General features: G+C 39.9%; 2 protein-coding genes across 3 annotated transcripts; one reads left to right on the forward strand and one right to left on the reverse strand.

The window, feature by feature from the left end:
- Window positions 1–37: 37 nt before the first annotated feature.
- Window positions 38–9323, reverse strand: haus1 (HAUS augmin-like complex, subunit 1). Its single transcript, XM_057821065.1, has 9 exons — window positions 9174–9323; window positions 8932–9106; window positions 4424–4559; window positions 4210–4344; window positions 3907–4030; window positions 3751–3816; window positions 3599–3670; window positions 3472–3519; window positions 38–377 (listed from the first exon to the last, which is right to left on the reverse strand). Exons 1-9 carry the CDS (start codon window positions 9192–9194, stop codon window positions 333–335), a joined length of 822 nt encoding a protein of 273 aa, XP_057677048.1. The 5' UTR covers window positions 9195–9323; the 3' UTR covers window positions 38–332.
- Window positions 9324–9620: 297 nt separating this feature from the next.
- Window positions 9621–17681, forward strand: mis18a (MIS18 kinetochore protein A). 2 transcript variants are annotated; one of them, XM_057821353.1, is made up of 5 exons: window positions 9621–10216; window positions 10282–10348; window positions 10431–10553; window positions 15792–15894; window positions 17099–17681. In XM_057821353.1, the coding sequence occupies exons 1-5, from the start codon at window positions 9982–9984 to the stop codon at window positions 17135–17137; spliced, it is 567 nt and encodes a 188-aa protein (XP_057677336.1). In that variant the 5' UTR covers window positions 9621–9981; the 3' UTR covers window positions 17138–17681. The 2 variants fall into 2 exon arrangements, with proteins under 2 accessions (XP_057677336.1, XP_057677335.1); XM_057821352.1 differs by lacking the exon at window positions 17099–17681 and adding an exon at window positions 16694–16912 and having other exon boundaries at window positions 9720–10216.
- The last annotated feature ends 127 nt before the right edge of the window (window positions 17682–17808 follow it).

A 17808-nucleotide genomic window follows, 5' to 3' on the forward strand; every position in this document is an offset into this window, starting at 1 on the left:
CTTCTTTAACGTTGAAACCGCTCTGTAGTATTAATGATGAGGACAATACAATGTTCACATCATATTTATTCTTCATTTCAACAAACTTGTTCATTTCTATACACTTGAAAATCTTACTTTTCCACTTTAGAACATTATATAGAGCAAGATGATAACTAATTACCAATGTACTTATCACTAAAATGAATGCTATTAGCATACTTATACTTTTAAGTCCAGGAATTAATATGAAAACATCACAAAGAAATGATCTTGGGAGCCATGTGAGACCTTGGCAGAGGTCTTTGCTGCACAAAAATCCACAGATATTCTGTCAAGTATGATGCTCCGCTTCACTTGGAGTCCATGCGCATCTCCATCTGGGCATCGAGCGCTGCCTACAAACATGGGATGAGGGAAATGCTGTTTTCAGATTTTCTGTCCCGACAAATATCAGGGTTCCCGCGGGGTCTTAAAAGCATTGAATTTATGAAATTGGAAATAATACCTTTAAAAGTCTTAAGTATTGAATTTTCATATCTGGGTCCTAAAATTTATGATGTAACTTCTCCATGAATTATATCTCCTCAAAAGTGTCATTTGGATTAAATAACATAGCCTAAATCAATAAACGGGGCCGAGGCGCTAATCATTGAGAATGCAACGCAGCCCTGGGTCAAAATCCCATCCCGCTGAAGTCCCGACAAAATGTCATGCTGTACACTACAGATTTTTTAAAACATTATACATACACACATACAACATCTAACATACATTTCATATCAGAGAGATGGGGAAATGTAAATTCACCAAAGCGTAGTTGAGTAAACAATCCTTTGAGCCTTTGACTCAAACCAGCAGATAGCAATGTGTTAGAGGCTTTTTGCATCATATGCAAAAAAATATATATATATTTTTTTAAATCAGCTGGGTACAATGGGCACGAAAGCGCTAGTCTCTCATGCTAAATTGTCCAAGCACATACCCTCCAAGAGAGAAAAGAAACAAACTCCCTCCATTGCCGGCGTTTTTCAGTCTGCCTGCAGAGGTGGGTAGTAATGCATTACATGTACTCTGTTACATTTACTTGAATAATTTTTTGAGGAAAAAATACTTCTAGGGTAGTTTTACTAAGCCATACTTTTTACTTGAGTAGTTTTGTGAAGAAAACGGCTACTCTTACTCCGCTACTTTGGGCTTCACAAGAGTCGTTACATTTTTCCTCTTCATTCTACATTTTTTTGCCTGCGATGCCAAGAGTCGCTCTACCAATTTCACCTTGTCATTATATGATTATGCCAACCTGTTCAATCATTTGGCATCTTTAAAGCACCGTAAAAAATGAAGTATTTGACAGAGCGCTGCCCTCAAGATGACTTGAAAGTGCAGATTGAAACCTTTCTGTTTTTATTTGGCGCCGATTGACCACGGAAAAACAGAGATTATGATCCTTCATAATAGTAACTATAAGGGGCTATTCACTATTCAAACTAGGAACTATTTTCTCCACTAGAGGGCACTCATGCTCTCTGGTCGAATAATGCTTAATTTCTGTCATTTTTTTTTTCTCTCGGCGGAATTCAATGTTTTTTTTCCTCAGTTTTTGTTATTTCTTTGGCTTAATGTGGTTATGCAATGGGTCATTATTGTACAGTATTATTGTTGAAAGAAAAAATACCATTATAAAAAAACAAAACAAAAAAAATGTAAGCAGTTACTCACAATGTTACTCATTACTTGAGTATTCTTTTCACCAAATATTTTTCTACTTGTACTTGAGAACATATTTTTGATTACTACTTTTACTTGAGTAATATTATTTTGAAGTAACGCTACTCTTAATTGAGTAACATTTTTGGCGACTATTTTATTTTTTGGCTGAAAAGCCTGAAGAGACAGAAGGTAAAGTTAGCCATCAAGCTGCTAATGTAAGTAAAGCGATAGCAGCTAAGACTAGCTAGCTAGCTGCTAGTGCTGCAGCCCTCCTGCATCCCAGCCCGGTTACAATTACTAGTGGATTTGCGAGAGCGGATCTACGCACATTGTTTGGGTCCACAGCAGCCATGAAAGCAGAGGTTTTGTGCTTGCCCGAGTTGGGTCCCTTTTTTCAGGACACCTTGAACTTCATGTCCAAACGGTTGTTTTCTTCACTGACCAATTATAATCCACAGTTTGGACCCAAAAAGACAAAAAAAATCCCAAAATATTTTTTCAAAATTTGTAAAGTTGATGTCCCATTGACAACCAAACATGCTCGACCAACCGTTTTGAAGCTTGATAATATCTATTCAACTTGTTAGGATAAACATTCAATAGAAAAAAATAAGATTGAATAGTTTTATGTTTGACAATTCAACACAAACTGCAGGTATGGTCATAGGCGTTTTGGGCATTTACACATACTATGGTCAAAACAGGTAATATACAGTGCAAAATAGTGAGAAAAAAGATTATATATATCATCTAACACACAACAGGTTTGGAGGATATCTCTTTTTTGAAGTTAAGTGTTGTACCTTCTCGAACACACATCTACATAAAATTGAAAAGATTATAGTGAAGAAAAAATATATATAACATTGGAAAAAAGTATTTTAAAAAATACTGACAAGTAGTTCAGTTCACTTGCAATTTTTCAGGCATGCGACCCAATAAAGTTTTTTTTTTTTATTTTTATTTTTTTTATTGCGCACTCAATGTGGTTTAGATTCATTCTGCACGTTTCAAAGGCGCTCGCTCAAACCAACCGGGCGTTGCTTGCTTCGCATGTCTCGCTTTCATTAGTTGGCGCCTCGCTCGGAAATTTATTAAAAATGATCACATTCGGTCGTCCTTCGTGACATCACAACGGCTCTCGGGATATGTAGTCTTTTGTGCTGCTTTCGGTTTTGAAAAAGGACAAGAAATGATGGAAATATGGAGATAGATACATGGTCCATGCAGCGTTTTAATGCATATTTATGAGTGCAATAAAAATATAAAATTCAAATGACATTATCTCCCGTTTTTCTTGGTCGATTGACTTCAAATAAAAACTGGTGTGGACATCAACTTCCGCACTTTCAAATGAGACCAAGCAGCGGCACGTGGGTGACGTAATTACAGTGTGACGAAGCTTCAAAGACGATATGTGTAAACGCGTCGCTGCCGACACGTTCGGTGTTAAAGGGTTAAGATGACGCTCGCCACGCTAAATGCTAATGTTAACGAGAACGCCTCTACTTCGCCTGTGGTCTGTGTTTGCGGTGTTGGTGTTGCGTGAGTAGCCTATTCAATACGCTGCATTCTTACATCCTGCACACGTGCCACATTTCCACTTTCGAGAAATAAATTAACACAAATTCACAGATTTTGTTTTTCTAAGTCAATATGGCTGTGAAAGTTATTACGTTTTTTAAAAAATGGTCTTAATTACATCTTAAAATGTCTTAAATTTAACTTGAGGAAACCTGTAGGAACCCTGATAAATGAAGACACGTGCCAGATTCTCACCAGCTCTCTTTTGGCCTCTTCTATTTTGACTCGCGCCAGGGACGGGTTCTGTGGTGGAAAACATTCCAATCAATCCAAACAAAAGCACTTTTTTTCTTCGAGTGCATATTGCAAAGGTGGAACTAACTGGAATGAGGTCCATGAAACGCTGGAGTTTCTTCCTCAGGGGTTCAATTTCTGCTTTCAGCGCAGTCACTTCCTGTTACGTGGGAATAATGTTCATGTTAAATAAAACAGGAATGTAAACATGGTAACTGAATTCAGTGCTTTTGAGTTAACCTCCGATAGCTGGACTAAAGCTTGATGGCTGAGTGACTCTTTCATGTTCCTAGATGCCAGCTGGGTCTGAAACATTTACACATCGTTCATCACATCACGCCAGCCCGACATGTTATGTTTCAATCCAGCCCTCAATTTAGGATTGTTTTCTGATACCTCTTTGCCCTGGCGTTTATTGTACGTCTCTTGAGCTTTCTCTTTGAGAAAATCCATGTTGAGCGACCTCCCTTCCGCTTTGGCGCTCTCTACCGCTTGAGCGTCACACGCTTTGTTCACATTGCTGCGGATGACATAGATGCATCTTTCAATTGTTTCAGAGAATTAATTAATTACAGAAGATTAAACGGTAGATTATGGATGGATGGAAATATTTCTTCTAGAACTAATGTTTTTGACAAATCATGTCAATTTTCAAGAATAAATTGCCTGCCGATATATTCACAAGGACAAAAAGCATACTCCTGTAGTCGTCCTCGCATCACCAGAGCGTCGCTCAGCTTCTTTCGGAGCACGAGGAGCTCGCGCTCCACCTCGGCGTCCGCCTTCTTCGCCGCCAAGAGCCGATCGGTTAGGCAATTCAACGCCGGCATCCAACTGCAACACCAAGGGTAACCGCAAACCGTCGCGTTACTTCACTGCGGTATTCGGCGCTTGGGTTAGCCGTTTGACGCACCTGTAGAGCGACGTGTCTCGGAGCGCCAGGACCGTGACGTTGTCCGCCAGAGAGGACAACAAGTCCTCAGATGACTTGGACAGCAAGGCGGAGGAAACGTCCAAGCCTTGCTCGATGACTTCCTGGAGGTGAGCACCTACGAAAACACAGACCTGAACACCAATACTACTAGGAGTGGGAACCTCTTGGTACCTCACGATACGATACGATATGCGATACAAAGCGCACGATAACGATGATCTGACGATATAGCGATTATCGATACATTGGTCAGGAAATCATTGTAGGATATTCTACAAACAACTAATAAACAGAAAAAACAAGCTTCTGCTGTGAATTGGAATGAGTTTATCACTAGTAGACGTCCAATCCATTTGAAGTGGGAGGAATGACAGCGAATGAACGAATGCCCAGGTTGTAATTTGTCCGTTTCTACAGGTATCAACAAAATCTAATTTAATGCTTTTTAATGCCGCTTTAAAATAATTTAATGCCCATGCCTGACTGGATATAGTTTCACACACACAAATTGTAAGTAGAGTTGGACGGCAATGACTTTTTAACAGATATCCCGATATTGTTTTATTATCCAACTCAAAAAATCCAATACAGACATCAAATTATGGCTACTAATTGTATTGTGATGCCCCACTGGATACTTTGTAATAATGATACATGTAACAACTTCAAGGTTTTCCAATAAACATTCTGTGAAAAATAGGAGAACAACTTTAACTGAAGTTCTGGAAAAAGTGCCTATATTGCACTGCTATATTTATTGTTCAAATCAAAATAATGCAAACATCAAGTGCAAAGTGCCAATAAGGCACTGCCATATCACATGTGGCTCACGTAGTGCTTCTGGCTCAAAATGTATGTAATATAATGAGTTTATAATTCATTATTTTTCAACCTTTTATTGTTCATGTAAGTTTTGCACCATGACTGCAAATGGTCTGCTCACATAACAAATCCCAAGCATCTTAGTTTGGAGACATTTAATGGTCATTAAGTATAACCGCTGTGCTAAGCTGTGACCTGCCCTTGTACAAAGGGCAAAAGGCTTCTACGTTCACTTTGAAGGCAACATGTGTATCGCCCCAAAACCTAAGTCGATATTATCCAATATCCTTTTAAAATGCTTTAATTGGCTAAACTCTACTAACTCTGATAAATGATGTAAAAACGTTTTTTAACCATCAAATTTACATAATTTTAATGGCTCAAACATTAGTTAAATGCTTTTTAAGGCCTGAATTTGGACAAAATTTAATTACTTTGAATGCTTTTTAATGACGAGCATAATAGGGCTACACAAAATATCGTTTGAACATCTCCATCGCAACATGCGCATGCACAATAGTCCCATTGCAGGATGTGCAATTTTATGTTTTTTATGTAAACTTTTGTTTCTATTCATAAAAGCAGCAATTGTGCAGCGACAGCTTTTTGGATCCCTTTTATATACTCCAATCTTCATCATTCACAGATAAACCCCCTAAGCCTCGATCAGGGGTGTCAAACCGATTCCACGAAGGCCCGAGAGAGTCCTGGATTTCATTTCAATCAAGACTGCGCAAAAAGATTAACCAATGAATTTTCTGCTGGAACAAGCAGCACCTGACTGCAATCAACTGATTACACTTGTAGGAGATCAGATTGGTGAAAAGATGACCTCTTCATTGGTTGTAACGAAATCCGGGACCCTCATGGCCCTTTGTGGAATTGGTTTGACAACCCTAGCCTAGATTAAACGGTATTATATGAACACAAGGGATGTCCCGATTAAATACTTTTACACTTAAGTCTGAGTCACCTGATTTTGAGAATCTGCCAATACAGAGTCCCGATCCGATACAAAAAAACAAGTTTGTTTTTTGCTTTGACGCTCACGCTGCCGAGAACAGCCTCTCACTTACACAATAAACGAGTTGCCACAGCACACTTCAGACTGTGACCAAGCCTAACGATGATTAACACATTTGTGCCTTTGATCGTAGAGCTAAGGAGGCGTCTCAGGCCAGATCAAAGCTAAAAACCTGTCAATAGCCACGTTTACATGCTGACTTTTATTCATACCGATTCAAATCATTCCGAATGGAAATTTTACATCAGCTGTTTACATGTCACTTCATCTATTCCGATCCAGCGTTTACATGTGACTGCCTTTATTCCGAAAGGACGTTTGACAACTGCCGTCTGACATGCGCAGATTAATCAAAACAAAGCGTCACGTTGCAAAACATGGAGATCGATCGTCAGATCAGCTGCTGTTTTAACTTTTCGAGTGGAAACAAAACTTCAGAATGATACGCCGTTCATTTAAAAAGTTGTGTGGGTGCGCTGTGCGTGTGCTTGGAAGCCATGTTGCAAGTGACGTTACTTACGACACCAAGTGACGTCACCACGTCAGTACGGAGCATGCGCAGAAAGAACGCTACCAGACACCATTCCGCTTCCCTGTTTACATGATATAATTTTACTTCTAATCGGTTTGGGAAAAGGAATATTCCACCCCTGTGAATCGGAATGAAATTCCATTCGGTTTGGGCCTGTTCATTCCGATTGAGGTGTTTATATGGAACACATTTATTCGGTTTTGAACAAATATTCCGATTGTAATTGGAATATTTGGCTCCATGTAAACGTGGTAAATGACGGTTAACTAGGGTTGTTCCGATCATGTTTTCTTTGCTCCCGATCCGATCATTTTAGTTTGAGTATCTGCCGATCCCGATATTTCCTGATCCGATCGGGACATCTTTACTGGTGACCAAGAAAAACAGTTTGGTCGCACTGCTTAGCAGAAGGGAGAGTGAGAAGCAAAAAAAAAAAAAAAAAAACCATTGGCAGTGTATCAAATACTTGTTCTCCCCACTGTACATATACATATATATATATATATATATATATATATTTTAATTAAATATTAAATATTAAAAATCGGCAATCGGTCCGATTTTCAATCAAGTTTTCGAATCGGGAAAAGACATATGCCGATTACCGGTTTCAAGGTATCCGTGGTATGAAACGTCAAACTTTTAAAACCGCAAAAATTTTCCGCCATACCGTCCCTAAGGTAATAGCTATTTTTTTAATGTCACAAAAATGCATGGAGGAATCCCCCACTGGGAGCGGTAAGGCTCGACCCTCCCCCACCGGTTGTTGCTCAGTATCAGCGAGTCACATGTGCTACACGATGGTTGGAGGAAGTGAAACTCCTGAACTTTTTACCCCGTCGAATAAAACGAAATCGCTGGTATGGGAATACTTCGGCTACAGAAAAGTTAGACGGCCACGGCTTAGAGCAGGAGGGCCAACCGACATTTATACATGTTTGCTGAGGGTGGCTGCCGAGGATACAATGCTTCAATATAATTTCGCATTTATACAAAATTAAAGGTTAGTAAACACTGTCATGAATGTTTCCCACCAGCTACGAGAGTTAACTCCAGAGTGTTTGTGTGTCCAGCAGTGGTAAAACATGTGTTTTTTTTCCTCTCTGGCAATTGTCTGTGTTGAGAAAGTGTGTGTGCATAACGTAAACATGATACGAGTCATACACACGTGCTTTTTATGGAAAATAATTCAGTTATTTGTGTTCAGATGGTAATAATGTTGAGCTGTAGCTGTGGCTTTAGGCTGACCTAAAGGATTGCATTTATTTTCATTTAAAAAATATTAAGGCTGTCAAAATTATCGCGTTAACGGGCGGTAATTTTTAAATTAATCACGTTAAAATATTTGACGCAATTAACGCACATGCCCCGCTCAAACAGATTAAAATGACAGCAGTGTCATGGCCACTTGTTACTTGTGTTTTGTCACCCTCTGCTGGCGCTAGGGTGAGACTGATTCCAAGGGTTTAAGCACCATGAGCATTGCGTAATTATTGACATCAACAATGGCGAGCTATTAGTTTATTTTTTGATTGAAAATTTTACACATTTTATTAAAACGAAAACATTAAGAGGAGTTTTAACAAAATTTCTATAAGTTGTACTAACATTTATCTTTTAAGAACTACAAGTCTTTCTATCCATGGATCGCTTTAACAGAATGTTAATGCCATCTTGTTGGTTTATTGTTATAATAAACAAATACAGTACTTATGTACAGTATGTTGAATGTATATATCCGTCTTGTGTCTTATCTTTCCATTCCAACAATAATTTACAGAAAAAATATGGCATATTCTATAGATGGTCTGAATTGCGATTAATTAATTTTAAGCTGTGATTAACTCGATTAAAAATTTTAATCATTTGACAGCCCTAAAAATATATATATGTCGGAAAACACAAACAAGGCTGAAAAAGCAGTTTTTCTTGAACTGGGTGGGTTTTACTGTATGACTGGGCTTGATACGGTTTCCGATCTGGCAACCCTGAGCACAGATATTCGTTGTATTTGAATTGATTAAATATAGAAGTAAAATGGGTGACGAGATTGTAGTCACGGAGAGAATTATTAAAGTTCCACGTGCAGGTCTTGACATTTCGGCTCACCCTCAGCCCCGTACTCAGCCGCTTTGTGGTTGATGTCTTCGGCGAGCAGACAGATGTGGCGGCACCTGACGTCGCTGGACCGGGCGAGCTGGTCCAAAATATCCATTGTCCTCGCGTTAACCTCCAACTGAGAAAACGCTAGGTCGCCGAACATTGACGCTAGCCAGCGTCTGCCCTGAATCAAGTCACAAAATGAGCGCACCATTGAGGACAATAAGTAAAATGCGGACATAACTCCTTACCCTCTGGATCTTTTCACTCATGCCGAGGAGGTACGTAGTAAAGCGACCAATGTCAACTTCATGTATTTTCCATTTCCCCGCCACCGACAATTTTAAAAAATTCTTTCCGTTTTTGTTCCGTGTTTGTTGCCCAATCAGAAGACAGGTTCAGAGTACTTCCGTCCCCCCCCCCCCCCCCGCGTAAATATATATATATATATATATATTTATAGAAATGGTACACGAATACAGAGTTAGAATAAATAATAGTAGTACGCAGTTCATTTTCAGTTCACGATTAAAAAAAAATTTGCAAAAAATCTCTTGGAGAATCGAGAAATTTAACTCAGGTCGCCATCTTGCGTCGGGGTACGTCTATGGTTCACTCCTCGTTCTAGTGGTCCTTAAGCGGACAAACAATTTAATCATTATGGATCTCAATTTCATTGATAGTTTTGAAGTTTGGCCTACACACTAAATTACTGTATCTCTGACGTTTATCGGTTGAAAATTAAGCAACTACTTTAATGCACTGGCTAACAAACGACAACGCTCATCACAGCGTGTATCAACACATCTACTTTTACATACACGATATCTATGCTCCAACCGAATGGAATTCTCACGCCAGGAGTTCGCTTAGATTTATGTTTTTTTGTTGTGTTTATTGCTGGCACAATTGAGAAATACATACTTTTTTCATGCATACATGTATTTATGATGAAACGTCATCAATGCATGTGGTTAAACAGACCAATCACGGCATTCTGTGTTGGTCACGTGACGCAATGTTTTTGTAGGTCTGGAAGCCGCGAATATTCAATTAAAAATGGCGACAGGGGGAAACTTTTTAGCTAATAGCCCCAAAAAAGGCTACGACGCGTACGAAACGTATATCGAAGACCCCTCCTCCGTCGAGGAGAAATTATTCGGCCACTCGGCGGAGGAGTCCGACGACAAGGACGCTCCGGCAGTGTTCTTCTGCGACAAATGCAAACTACCTGTCGGGGATTCTCTGTCATGGGACGGCAGCGACGACAAACGAAACCACATTCACCTCAAGCGTAAGTCTTCACCAACTTGAACCCAGGAGGAACACATGGCTTGACAGGTTTTCTTTGGTGTTTAGGAGTCACCGAAAACGTGCTGGTTTCAAAAGACGCTCGGCTGCATGAAGATAGCAAAGGTTCTCCCTGGTAAGGAACCAACATTCCAGTCGAACAGTGGAGTGGTTGATTATTATTACTGTATTTTTAAAAATAACAATTTTTTCCCCAGTATAATTGTGGATTTGGTGTGTCGGGGGTGCCAGACTGTTTTGGGGATGATCTACAAGTCCACACCAATAAGCATGGACCACAAGAGATATACTTTTTGCTTCATGGTGGCAAAAATTGGCAGGTTGGCATTTCCAGATGATAAACCTCACAGCTGTTACTATATAAAGATGACTTTTTTATATAGTAAGAACAAAAAAATGGTCTGGTCAAGCAAAATTAAAACAATACTCCTTCAATTAAAATAGATAATATAATCTTTACTGTCATTATAATATCCAACAAAATTAATGTGCCAAAGCAGTCATTGCAAAAAAAGATTCAAATCATACAAACAAATACCTTCCCAGTATACTGTATATTCTACACATCTAAAAAGTCTTAAATCCAATACCGTAATTTGAATTCGACCTTCAAGCAACACGAGGTAACTTTTCAACCTTTATAAATTTCATAACATTTGTGATCATAAGTCAACTGACAACTAGTTGAATGACACCTCTTTTATATCTTGAGGGGGTCTGTATCACTTTCACTGGCACTAATTAACTGAGGAGGGTGGAAGGAACTCTGCCACACAAAAAAACTACAAATGCGCTGACTGCTTTATAGGAATACGTCACTCTGCCCTTTCCCCATTCATTATAAAGACGGCGGCCGATGCCAACGCTTTCACGCGAATTCTGCAAAGATGGCAGAGCAACAAAACGTTTTGTCTGAGGGAAAAAAGGCAGGCTACCAGGATAGACAGAATAAATATTGACCCGACTTTCAATCGTTGGCATGACCCCCCCCCCCCCCCCAAACCAAACTCGTCAGCGCTGACAAATTTGGGTGAGGTGCAGGGGTTAGCCACACTAAGCCACATGGTTGCTAATATGCTGTTGTTTAGCCACAACTGTATTCATTACCTCATTACTATTCATCCTTCACACAGTCGCTGGAAACAGAAATGTTGTTTAATCCATCTGCAGGTGACCGGGAGATTGATTTTTGATTTATTGATTGATGGTTTTAGGACACTACGGGTGTGCGCTGATCCTCATGGGAAAAGCAGCACTGGTCCTCGTGGGAAACGCAGTGTTCCTTCATGCAAAACACTACTGCTTTTATTTAAGAGCGTCTCTAAAATTGACCAAAACTTAAAAGTTACTAAGTGTTGCTTTAAAATGTCTAAACTTTTCCTAAAATTTCATATGTCTTAAATACAATATTGAATGGTCTTAAAAATTTATTGATATCACTTTTATTTAGAACAGGGTTCACTAAATCCGGACCTCGGTGCCACTTTTCCTGTCGTGTTTTCCATGTCTCTCTCCCCTAACACACCTGAATCAAATGAGTATGTCATCAGCAACCTCTCCAGAAGTTAGATAATGATCCTGATTATTTTGATTCAGGTGTGTTGGAGGAGGGAGACATGGAAAACACGACAGGAAAAGTGGCACCGAGGTCCGGATTTAGTGAACCCTGATTTAAAACATGCAGTATCGGACCGATAATTATCATACACCTCTAAACATTGGGCATTAAGGCATTAGAATCCCATTGCAAATCTGAAAAGCACAAGGTACTGCTCATAAAATGCCAGGAGCATTCACCGTTTGTGGTTCACATAAGAGAATGTTCGAGGGTTTCTGGTTAGGTTAAGAATTTTGTATCGCAGTGTGAAAGAGCTGGGAATAAATTCATCTATACTTTGCAAGTAATTCCGGGCTTTCAGTTTTCCTTTAAATCTTTTGTACATTTTTTGCCGGTATCGATGTAAAATCGGTCTTAAAATTTATTCATTATGGTCTTAAAAAAAGTCTTTAGGGCTATGTACATACCGCAGGTCGTGATGCACGAATCCGATTTTTTCGTGTTCGTCCGACTCGAGTGAGACATTAACTTGACGGTCTGAACGGGAAAAAGTCTCATAAAAGTGGACCATTTCAAATTCGATCTACCGTATCTTTCGGACTATAAGTTGCACTTGGGTATAAGTCGCAGCAGCCATAAAATGCCCAACGAAGAGGAAAAAAACGTATATAAGTCGCAATTTTGGGGGAAATTTATTTGATAAACTCCAACACATAGAACAGATATGTCATCTTGAAAGGTAATTTAATAAAAATACAATAGAGAACAATATGCTGAATAAGTGTACAGTATGATGTTACATGATGCATGAACAATGAAATGCGAATATACTGTCCTCACCAGGATGCTACGGCTCGGTCCTAGCTATACAGCGAGCTAAACTCCCAAATGATGATGCTGGACGTCCCTATAATTTGCTGAATCAATTTCGTCCTCCATACCAAACAGGTTCGCATCAACGTGAATAAATGATAATTAGGTGCTTTTACAGCAATGACACAAACGGTTAGCATGCGTTCGGTAGCATCAGCACATCGTTCAAACAACCACACAACTGGCTCTAAGTGTCCGATCGCGAGTGGAAAACAGAACTACAACAGAAAAGACGATACACACAGGCGTTGCCCCTGTAGAGATATTTTACAAGCATAAACAATACACGTAGGTTCGCAGCCGTGTCTCTCTCTCTCCCTCGCACGCCCACTTGCTCAGAGACACTGAGTTGCTGTCCATCTTCTTCTAGCGTGTGAGCGCTCTTCTTCGCGTAAACAAGTGCGAGTGTGCCCCCACTTGGGCGTGAAAGCGCCACAAACAAAAAGCATGTATTTCAATATAAAAAAGTAAATAATACAATTGAACACACATTGCCAGAGGCAGAACGCGAACGTGGCCATAGCTATTAAGAGTTATTCAGGTAACTATAGCATAAAGAACATGCTAACAAGTTTACCAAACCATCAGTGTCACTCCGAAACACCAAAATAACATGTGAAATGATATCATAGTGTGTCAATAATGTCACACATAATTCGCTCCTGAGTATAAGTCACACCCCCAGCCAAACTATGGGGAAAAAAAACAAACTGCGACTTATAGTCCGAAAAATACGGTAGGTCACTTTCGTATCCAATCTGGGCCACATTTTTTCAGAATGTGACTGCGGTCTGAACTGTCAAGTCCCACAAATCGGAATTCATGCAGCAATTACATCAGCAAAGAGCGAAAGAGATAGGGCGCTACGGTAGCAGTGCAGCTGTGTATTAGCGTTAGCACCTAGCTTGAATGTGGCTTTTGGGGAAGGGGCAGGCTTGACAACGGTCATAAAAAAAATAAAACGGGTTGAGGATAAGCCAGAGATTTGCTCGGTTTTCTCGCTGCTCCAAATATATATATATTATATAATAGATTTCAAGATTGCTTACACGGCCGAGAGTTGGGGCAAACTGTCCGTATGCGTGTCATGCAGTAACAGTGCGTGCATGCACGTTGGTAGCCATATAAACTGAATATAAGAATTAACAGGGATTATTTTTGTCTATTATTTGTAGGAGTGGGAACCTCTTGTTACCTCACGATACGATACGATTTGCGATACAAAGCTCACGATAACGATGATCTGACGATATGGCGATACATTGGTCTGGAAATCATTCTAGGATATTCTACAAACAACTAATAAACAGAAACACAAGATTTTGCTGTGATTTGGAATGAATTTATCACTAGTAGACGTCCAATCCGTTTGAACGTCTATGGCCGGCAGTGACAGCCAATGCCAGGCAATGGGGTCATTTTGGGCCAAATAAGGTAATTTATCTGTTGATTTTCAGTTACTTCCTGTTGATTTGGTGGTATTTTATGGGTCACGTCCTGTTTATTTTGCGTTAGAGAACAGGAAGTGACCTGGGAATCACCCAAATGAATAGGGAGTGACTCAAACTCAACAGGAAATGACCTGTAAATGTCCTAAAATGAACGAGGATGACTGTGAATGCTCTGGTTTTGAATGAACAAATGTTGCCAGTCTAAATGGATTGGGTGTTGAGCACCGTCAATGCAGCCTTAGAGTTAACTGAGACACTATTATGATGGAAGATTTTGACTTGTTGGTTCCTTTTTTTTTTTTTTTTTAAACAGTGACACGTTTTTAAAATGATATCTCGATTTTTGGCAGGAGCATATCACATATTAGAATATAACGGCGTTACTAACAGCGTTATTTTCTTCAGTAGTGCGTAATCTAATTAATTACTTTTCTCATCTTGGCAACGCCGTTACCATTGCTGAGGCGGGAAAGGCGTGCGTTACTATGCGTTACGATGTTGGTTGACTGATGCGAGAAAAGTCTGAAAAAGACGGACTCACGGAGACGAGAGAGCAGAGCAGGAGTAGGGAGAAGGCAAGGGAGTGTGACGCCATTGCAAACGTGATGCTACTATACTAGGTGGCACCAAGGTGGTGACTGTAGCCGATAGCCTACAAACTACGGCCACATGATGCTTCGGGAGATATCACATGTATACAGAACTAGATGTAAATGACAGACACGGCGGCATTAGCAACATGTATAATAAAGAACTAGATGCTGTAGTAAACAGCCGCCACCTTAAAGCAGTAGACTTCTCGGGAAGGCTCTATTGTAGAGAACCTTCCTAGCGAACCTAAGTAACTTTTTAGCTAAAATGCTCCTAAATCGGCAAAACTTAACTTAAATCTATCTTTAAATGATGAAACCGTTTTAAAATTTGCACATGTCGAAAATAGACAAAAGGCAACTAATGCAATAACGTGAGCAATTTTAACAACTTTAACGGTTGATTCACAACATTAAATGACTTCCCTACATAGCAAAGGTAACTATAGTTATCGCAATATCTGCAATACTCCTGTGTCTAGTTAACTTTAGGGTAAAGAATTGGGTTAGGGCCAATTGTCCCAAAAACCCTTTTAACTTTTTATTATAATTTTTTTTTGTGTGTGAAAAAAAAAAAATGAATTATCACCAGTTACTTTGCAAAGTAACTAATTACTCTTACATTCAGGTAACTGAGTTACTAACGCAATTACTTTTTGGGAGAAGTAATTTGTAACTGTATTTACTTTTTTGAAGTAAGATTAACAACACTGTTTGTCACACCCCTAGTTTTTTGTGTCCTCTTTTTGGAAATCAAAATATGATCACTCTTGAATGACGTTGAGCCAGCATGTGTGGTCATTTATTCTGATTCTCCTGCGCATGCAGGTCAGTTTGCTCAGTGCATCTCGGACAGCGAATTAGTGCGCATGCGTGATACTTGAACATAACTCAATGGACAAAAGCAGTCTGAACGGGCACGTCCAAAAAACAGAAATGACAAAAAAAAAAATCGAAATTGTGCATTAAGACCTGCAGTATGAACCTAGCCTAAAAGTCTTAAATTTGGCTTTTAGAACCCTGGAGAGAACCTGATATCCATGTTTACATTTTGATCTTGATTATTACTGTTTTTTTCTGGACTAGTTATGAATTGGGTACCGCTAGCCAGATGTTGTCAGGAGGGGGCGCCAACAGGCAGCCGGTCACTCTGGAAGTCAGAGACGACGTTGAACGGCAGCTCACTGAGGTAACAAAAACAAAACATCACGCCCACGCCCTTTGTCCCAGCCACCTAATCGATATACATGCATCACAGCCATCTCCACACACTCATCTGATGTTAATAGGTATGCTTCTTTATTGATGAACATCTACAAAGAAATTATGCAAACAATATATACAGTAGATCTTAATTCATCGCCATCAATCTTCTCATTCAACTCTCCATTTAACGCTCGCCCCTTTTTTTATTATTATTATTTTTTTTAACGTTTTTGTTTACCTTGGTTTTGAATGGCCTTTGTTGTATGTGGAAGTACCGAGATAGTCCTGTAAGTGGCGCTCCGGCCTTCTTGCATCGCCAAGACAAAAGGAGAACGTGTGTAGGAATTTTTGTTGCATGTCGTCAAGATACATATGGTCATAATTGGAAAAGTACATCATACAACTTTTATTAATAGTCCAGTCACTCACAAAAGCAAGCAAAGCATTTTACATGAGTTGACTCCTTAAAAAAGAACAACAATGGAATTAATTAAAAATGATTGGCATATTAAAACTAAGTTAATATATACATGATAATATTACGACTCTTATAAATGGCAATGATAAAACTATTTTAAAAAAGAAAAAGTGAGCTCAATGTTCTGCAACCATCAATATGTGGGGCAGTGAGGGTCTATGGGGTTCTGTTATTTATACACACACAAGCAGAGGAGCACATGGCCAAAAGTGCATGTGGTTTGATTACCCCTCCCCCAATGATCTTCCGTCTTGTCTTTGTTTTAATTTCCCACCCGTCCACTTTCTCACCCCGGCTGGCCAAGATGAAGATGATGGTGTTGTCGATGGCACGTCACTTGGAGGAGCTGGAAGTTAAAGACAAGGCCTGAGCGCAAACCAGACTCCTCCTTCTCCTCAGAAATCGCTTCCGTCAGCAGTTTGGGCATCGATCAGGGACCCTTTTGGTCTGTTGTGTTTATTTTTCACTCGTGTTGGCAGTTCAGCAAATAAAGACTTCTTTTTTCACGTCAAACACCATGGGTGGTTTCGTGCTTATCCAACCTTGCTAGATTTTATCTGAGAACTTGTGTTCTGGCCTGGTGGAGTGCTGTTGTTTCGGTTAGCAACAGTAAAACCAAACCTGCAGAATCATCCGGATAATCAGCATCTTTAGCTGCCTAATGAGGGGCTTTCCTCCACGAATGGGTCTGATGGACTTTTCCTTTCAGTGTCTTGACATGCGGCTTCTCTGGTCGAAATGCGCCTAGCAACACTTCCCGATGAGGCATCGCCCTCCACCCCCCCACCCGCGAGGTTTCATCATCCGACAACAACGGCGCGGTCGCCACGGCAACAGGCGCCACGCGCTACCTCGGCCGGCCCGAAGCGGGAGGGGCCGGCGTGCACGCGCGCCGGCTAATCTGTTTTTCTCCCGCCCGCCTGACCCCACCCTTCCCCCGCCCTGACTGGGAATAACAACACACAAAGCAGTGGAGGTGCAAACAGATGTGCGTTTGTCAGCATGCGCTTAATTGGAGCCCAGAACAAACAAACAAACAAACAAACAAGTACCACAATTTGAAATGGAAATGTCTTCTTCCTATATATTTGTACATGAGCTCATCCAAACAGGGCTAGAGATGAGGTCAGACTGAACATGTGGTCAGATATGAGCTCAGCCAGAACGTGACTAGTCTGCAAAGGTGACGCTAAACCTGCTTTACACCATTATTCCTTATATTTCTATGAAACTGTGAACATACTGTGTGTTTCAGTACAGAAGCCAAATGACCTTAAAAATGTTACATTTATGTAATATTACTCATCTAACCTTTTTTAATATTAAAATAAATGCTTTTTCAATAAATAGAGCATATTTACTGTTCCTACCTATTTGTCCTTCAATTATTATTTTTTTAAGCAAAATCAAATACAAAAT

The sequence above is a fragment of the Corythoichthys intestinalis genome, chromosome 18 (assembly GCF_030265065.1).
Source record: "Corythoichthys intestinalis isolate RoL2023-P3 chromosome 18, ASM3026506v1, whole genome shotgun sequence".
NCBI classification, from domain to species: Eukaryota; Metazoa; Chordata; class Actinopteri; order Syngnathiformes; family Syngnathidae; genus Corythoichthys; species Corythoichthys intestinalis.